Consider the following 6908-nt stretch of genomic DNA (forward strand, 5'->3'; position numbering starts at 1 on the left):
GCCGGGCACGTACCGGAGCTTAAGAAAGGCAGGCTCCATATTTCTGGCACAATTTGCAGGAGGACTACATGAAGCTGGAAGACGTTAGGTAGTATTAGTTAGTAGTTACGTAGTTAGGTAGTTTTAATGCAAATAAATAAACTCAAAAATTTATAGCATAATTGTTGGAAGCTGCCGAGCTTTTTCGGCAACGCTCGACATTTACAATAATTTACTCCGTTGGTTAAGTTTACAAATGGGTTTTATTTTCACGACGGGTTACAAATGGTTTGAGGCCGTGGCCGTGAACTACGACTCGATGCGATGCGTTCGACGAATCTTTGGACTGAACCGAGAACAGGGCGAAGCAATGCACTATAAGCAGTACTAGCATATGTGCGTGTGTACGGGAGCGTACTGAGAGAGCGACAAGTATAAGCAGTATAAGAGATGATGTATGACTATATGATATTAAGAAGAACTATTATCGGCTGCTGCTCCGAACATACTCCCCCCCGTTGAAAGACTAGGGCTTTTAACAGGATCCTCAACGGGTAGGACGCACAGCTTGTTGACAGCTCGACGAGTGGTTCCAGACGGTGTTCTCAGGACGGCAACTCGCACAGTGCCATCAGCTCCAGCGATGATGTCGATCACCCGTGCTAATGGCCACTTCAACGGCGGCAAGTTTTCGTCCTTTATACAGACGATGTCGTTGACTTGGATCGATGGCTGCGGTGTGCGCCATTTGGCACGTTGTTGTAGCAGAGTCAAATACTCCTCACTCCAACGCTTCCAAAAGATCTGCTGAGCACAGGCGACTCTTTGCCAGCAATCTAGTCTGTTAAAGTTCAGATTTGTAACATCTGGCTCGGGAAACTCCATCAGCGGACGACCAATTAGAAAATGTCCTGGTGTAAGGACGCCAAGATCTTCAGGGTTTTCTGAAATTGCGAGAAGAGGACGAGAATTTATTACAGCCTGGATTTGGCAGACCAATGTCCGCAGCTCGTCAAAACCAAAGAGTGACGATCCCAGGGAGCGATATAAATGCTGCTTGGCCATCTTCACTGCTGCCTCCCACAAGCCCCCGAAGTGGGGTGAGCGAGGCGGGATAAACTTCCAATTGAAGCCATTGTTGATGCAATGATTATGAACTGCATCACGATGCTTCTCGCTCATAAACAGCCGCCGAAGGTCCTCCAACTCGTTCCTTGCGCCCACAAAATTGGTGGCATTGTCCGACCAAATGCATCGGGGTATGCCGCGCGTGGCAACGAAGCGTTTGAGGGCACTCAAAAATCCAGCAGTTGTGAGGTCCTTCACTAATTCCAACCAAACGGCCTTTGTTGCAAAACAGATGAAGACGCTGATGTAGCATTTTGTAGGCGTTCGAGTGCGGCCATCTGGCTTGTAATAGAAGGGACCACAGTAATCGATTCCAGTGACGCTGAATGCAGGCGAATCCTGCACTCGATCCTTCGGTAGGTCAGCCATTATGTGTTTCACAAGACGAGGTCTGGACCTGCAGCAGATGATGCATTTCCGCAACGCTCGAGCAACAGTTTTCATGCCGCCGATGGGCCAGAACTGCAAGCGAATAGATCCCAGTAGAGACTGCGGCCCAGCATGGTGATGCTTCCGATGAAAGTGCATGATGATGGCGAACGTCAATGGATGATCCCTGGGCAAAATTATTGGGTTGCGTGCATCGAAGCCAAGAGTTGAGTGCCGCAAGCGACCACCAACACGAATCAAACCAACGTCATCTATGAAAGGCGAGAGAGATATAATGCTGCTGGAGGACTCCACACAGTTCCCCTTCCGCAGAGCACGGTACTCGGGATGAAGGTGGGCGCGTTGAACGATGCGACACAACAAGTGCGATCCTTTGCGAAGGTCTTCAAACGAGAGATCAAGTGACCTTTTCTTGCTGACGAACTTATGAACGTATCCGAAAATGCGCATCATGACTCCGAATGAGTTAATGTGCTTAAACGAAAGCGAGATGTCGACACGCTCAGACGACAGCAATACTCGATGCCTAATTTCCGGAAGACTGAGTTCGGGCGAACAACGTTCAGGCCAGTTACTTCTTTCGCCTTGCAAGAAAGAAGGTCCATTCATCCACAACCTAGACTGCAAGAGCTCCTGAGGCGCTGCTCCCTTTGAAAGAATGTCAGCCGGGTTCATTTCAGTTGGTACATAGCGCCAATCCATGCCCCTCGTAAGTTGCTGTATTGCGGAAATCTTGTTAGACACAAACACGTTGAATTTGGATGGTTCCTCTCGCAACCAAGACAGTACCACAGTTGAATCCGACCAGCAATGGATCGGGCAGTCGAAGGTATCGATTTTCCTAATTTCGCGAAGTAAATTGGCTAACAGGAACGCTGCACATAGCTCAAGCTTAGGCACCGTGAGGGTTTTCAATGGTGCAACTCTAGCCTTCGAGCAAAGCAAATGTACCTCATCGGCGGTATCCCTAAACGAACGAGCGTAGATACAAGCCCCATAGGCCTGGAGGCTGGCATCACAAAAGGCATGCAACTCAAACCTTGCCTTAGGTTGAAATATATAACGCGGAAATGTAGCGTTACCCACAGTAGCGAAGTCCTTGCAAAACTCAGTCCAAGCCGATTCCAGTGGCTGAGGAAGACTTTCATCCCAATGCAGCTTGTCTCTCCACATGCGCTGCATGATGATTTTCGCTCTGGTCAATGTGGGTCCAATCAATCCCATAGGATCATAGCACCGTGCAATGGTTGACAACACCGAACGCTTAGTGTGCTTGCCAACACCGATTTGAGGTGCAAAAGTAAACAGGAACTTGTCCCTCTGGGGTTCCCAGATGAGTCCAAGCGCCTTGGTCACATCGCTGCCATCATCGAGCTTCAGAAAACTTTCCCTTTCTGCCTCAGGGACTTCACGAAGAACATCAGGAGAGTTTGAACACCATTTCCTTAACTGAAAATTGCCACAAGCAAGAAGCTCCGTGGTTTGACGCATAATATCCAGCACTTCCTCGACTGAATTTCCTCCAGAAATCATATCGTCTACGTAGAAGTCCTGTAGAATGGTTTCCGAACCCAATGGATACGAAGACGACTCATCCATGGCCAGCTGATGCATAGCTCGAATAGCTAAAAACGATGCAGGCTTAGTCCCATAGGTGACGGTGTTTAGCTTGAAGATCTTTATATCGTCGTCAACAGAGTCCCTCCACAAGATGCATTGGAGCATGGTGTCGGGCATTGAGACACGCACGCACCTATACATCTTACCGATATCGCCTGTAAGAGCAATGGAACATGTACGAAATCGAAGGAGAGTGTGAAACAGCTTGGATTGAATGGTGGGACCTGACATAAGCAGATCATTCAACGAGAGACCAGATGTGGTAACTGCAGAGCCGTCGAATACGACTCTCAGCTTTGTCGTGGAGCTATCCTCTTTAATGACGCAATGATGCGGCAAGAAATATCTGCACTTGTGTCTATCTTCATTTGGAACCAGAGACATATGATCAAGGGACAGGTACTCCTTCATAAATGCCGAATATTTCGAATATAAAACTGGATTACGCACGAATTTGCGCTCCAAATTTTCCAACCGCCGCTTTGCTTGCAAGTAGGAATCGCCCAAGGACTCCAGACTTCGCTTCATGGGCAAGCTAACAGAATATTCTCCTGAGGGTAATCGAGTGTGATGTTTGACAAAGTGGTCCTCGCAGTGCAGCTCCTCCTTTGTTGCCCTAACGATTGGCTCAAAGATGTGCTCCACTTCCCAAAATTGACGAACCAACTCATCGAGCCGAGTGCTGTGATTGATGTCATCCGAAGATTGGGTTGCGATGAACGACGAGTTATTGAGGGCCGAGTGCCCGCCACCAGAAAGAATCCATCCTAGATGTGTCTTCTGCAGCAACGGTAGTCCAGGCGCCAGCTGAATTTGCCCCACACACAGCAACTCGAAGAAAAGTCCGGCTCCGATGAGCAGGTCAATCCGCTGTGGCTTATGGAACGAAGGGTCAGCAAGCTGGATATTCGACGGTATAGGCCAACTAGCAGTGCTAACTGTGATGCTAGGTTGATGGTCCGTGATCTTCTGGGCAACGACGGCAGTGATGCTAGTGGTGAACTCTGAAATCCGCGATTTCAGAACGAGATCCACCGAGATACCTTCTGTTGGGAAGCTAGCATCTCCTATGCCAGAGACAGCGGTAAGCGATTTGGTTGTTCGAAGTTTTAGCTGATTAGCTAGACGACTAGTTATGAAATGCAATTGCGATCCCGAATCCAAAAATGCGCGACAGGGTACGAAAGTTCCAACGCTGTTTTTTACAAGAACGACGGCAGTGGCTAAAAGCACAGCATCAGATGGACTGTGGGACATAAAGGCTTGAGGCAAGGAGGGCGATACTGCAACCATGGCGTTACGACTTGGTTGTGCTGGTGAGGCTTCAATTGGAGGAACAGATTGGGCAGCCTCTGTTGGACGAATGAAATGCAAAAGCGTGTGGTGCTTCGATCGGCAAGTGCGGCAGGGACCTGATCTACAATCTCTCAATTGATGGCCTTTTCGTAGGCAATTTAGGCATAGCAAGAGCCTCTTGGCTTCCAGGCGACGATCATTCGGCGATAGAATTGCAAACCGTTGACAATTGGCAATCATGTGATGAGTACTCTCGCACAGTTCACAAGAAACTGGAGCGTTCGATGCTACAAATGTCTTTCTTTGATGCGTACTCACGGTTTTTCCGGACTTGCCAACCTGACCATCTTGTCCTTGTCCTTGTCCTTGATCCACATTTTCAAGCGTGCGACATCTTTTTTCCAAGAATCCAGACAGTTTCTCCCAAGATGGCAGCTCTTGATTCGACGAAGACTCCTCCCATCTATTTTGAGAAGCTTTGTCCAGCTTCTGAAGAACAGTCTGCACGATAATGCAATCCGCCACTTCTTCCTTGCTTGCAAGCGACTCCATAGCACGAATATGCGATGTAACTCTGTCGGTCAATTCCCTCAATCTGCCCACCGATGCGTCAGCCTTCTCCAACCCAAATATCCCTCTGATGTGTGCCTGCAAAATAAAACGTTTATTATCAAAGCGTCGCTTCAGAATGTCTAATGCTATGATATAATTAGCTTCATTTATTTCCAACGAGCTGATGGTATTCAGGGCTGCGCCACTCAAGCAGGAACGTAGATGCTGCAGCTTTTTCGATAGGGCTCAGCTCAGACTCCTTGTCAATAATCGCTGTGAACATTGAGAAGAAATTGGCCCACTCCGTATAAATTCCACTGAATTTGGGCAGCTCCAGATGAGGTAACCGAGATCGATTAGACATTATGACGATTGACTGCGATTCACTAGAGTTGGCGTTTAATGTGGAACAATGCTTATTGCTCGAGCGACTTCCAAGCTCGCGCTGAAGAATGGTCCTCAACGACAATATCGACGAGTCGAATTTGGCAGGAATTTCACTGGACATTGACTCGAAATCCAAATCCTCCAAACTGGTGTGTGCCACAACAAAATTTGACTTAAGCTCCGTCAATGATTCCAACAGCCCTCGCAAGTCGTATTCATCCATTTGACGCAACTTTTCACTATCCATCTCTGTGCGTATGGACTCTAGCCGATCGAAAATAGCTCTAGCCTTCAGTCTCATGAAGGAAATACGAGATACCGGAACAGGGACTTGGGTGCTGGCTGCATTCGCACTAAAACTTTCGCCCGATGGCGCAGCGCCAAATGTCACAGAATCACTTTCATTGTCCATAGCAAACGATCCACTCTTTCTGCTATTCTTTTTCTTGCCCATGGTTTTGGTTATAGAAAACGGTTGACGCGGAGGGTGCTAGTCGATCACAATTAAATATTATTACGCAACGCGCGAGTTCAAACGAGTTCAAAACGAGTTCAAACACCTTTGCGTTCACTTTTTTGGCACTTATATATGCGATAGGTATGCACCGGTAAAAGCAACGAAGCGACGACGGAAAACCAACAATTATGCAAAGAGAGATGTACTCTGCTTTCGAGTTCGAATTTCAGAGAGTTATTACTGCAGCCTCTCACAAGAGCTGGCTGAAGCAAACGACCAAAGAGGAGGCGAAGAAAACTAACGGACCACGCTTAGAACTCTATGCAGCCAGTCTCGACAGTGCGTTGCGCAGGCTGAAGCAGACGGTGAAAGAGAATACGAAAACGAATAGCGGGCCGCTAGAACTGCTAAGGTCGGTCACAACGACTTTTGGTTCGCTACTTTTTCACAAATGTCACGTTAAACCTTCAAATTTGGATTGATTGAATGGTTTAAACACTTTCAACGCACTGTAAGTCCACGGCGATCACGTCGGGGTCACCAAAATGTTGGAAGCTGCCGAGCTTTTTCGGCAACTCTGACTCCACATTTACAATAATTTACTCCGTTGGTTAAGTTTACAAATGGGTTTTATTTTCACGACGGGTTACAAATGGTTTGAGGCCGTGGCCGTGAACTACGACTCGATGCGATGCGTTCGACGAATCTTTGGACTGAACCGAGAACAGGGCGAAGCAATGCACTATAAGCAGTACTAGCATATGTGCGTGTGTACGGGAGCGTACTGAGAGAGCGACAAGTATAAGCAGTATAAGAGATGATGTATGACTATATGATATTAAGAAGAACTATTATCGGCTGCTGCTCCGAACAATAATATTGTTTATTGGTTTTTTAATGGTTATTCCTCGGCCTCGGCGCGGGCCACCTGCACAGCCCAACGCTCATGGGACACCACTGGCTCATCATCGTCAGGAGGGGCATATATTATATGCGGCTCCAGGGGCGACCAGGCTGGCTGTCGACTCGAGACTCAGGTCACTAAAGCTTCCTCTACTGCTTCTACTTTGCTTCTACTGCTGCTGCAATCTGTTCTGAC

The 6908-nt window shown here is 47.8% G+C and overlaps 1 protein-coding gene across 1 annotated transcript; it reads right to left on the reverse strand.

Annotated features, from left to right (window-relative positions):
• Positions 1-450: 450 nt before the first annotated feature.
• LOC121404531 lies at positions 451-5806 on the reverse strand. Its single transcript, XM_041594185.1, has 3 exons — positions 5144-5806; positions 4728-5061; positions 451-4184 (listed from the first exon to the last, which is right to left on the reverse strand). The coding sequence occupies exons 1-3, from the start codon at positions 5804-5806 to the stop codon at positions 451-453; spliced, it is 4731 nt and encodes a 1576-aa protein (XP_041450119.1).
• Positions 5807-6908: the final 1102 nt, after the last annotated feature.

Source organism: Drosophila obscura, unplaced genomic scaffold (assembly GCF_018151105.1).
Source record: "Drosophila obscura isolate BZ-5 IFL unplaced genomic scaffold, ASM1815110v1 contig_21, whole genome shotgun sequence".
Classification (NCBI taxonomy): Eukaryota; Metazoa; Arthropoda; class Insecta; order Diptera; family Drosophilidae; genus Drosophila; species Drosophila obscura.

Excerpts from the sequence above, each read along its gene's own strand:
- LOC121404531 (XM_041594185.1), bottom strand. The coding sequence starts at position 5,806 with ATGGGCAAGAAAAAGAATAGCAGAAAGAGTGGATCGTTTGCTATGGAC. Across the intron at positions 5,062-5,143 it reads GCCCTGAATACCATCAGCTC|GCACACATCAGAGGGATATT; the intron begins GTTGGAAATAAA and ends TTTATTTTGCAG. Across the intron at positions 4,185-4,727 it reads CAAGTCCGGAAAAACCGTGA|GAGATGCTAGCTTCCCAACA; the intron begins GTACGCATCAAA and ends TCTCTGGCATAG.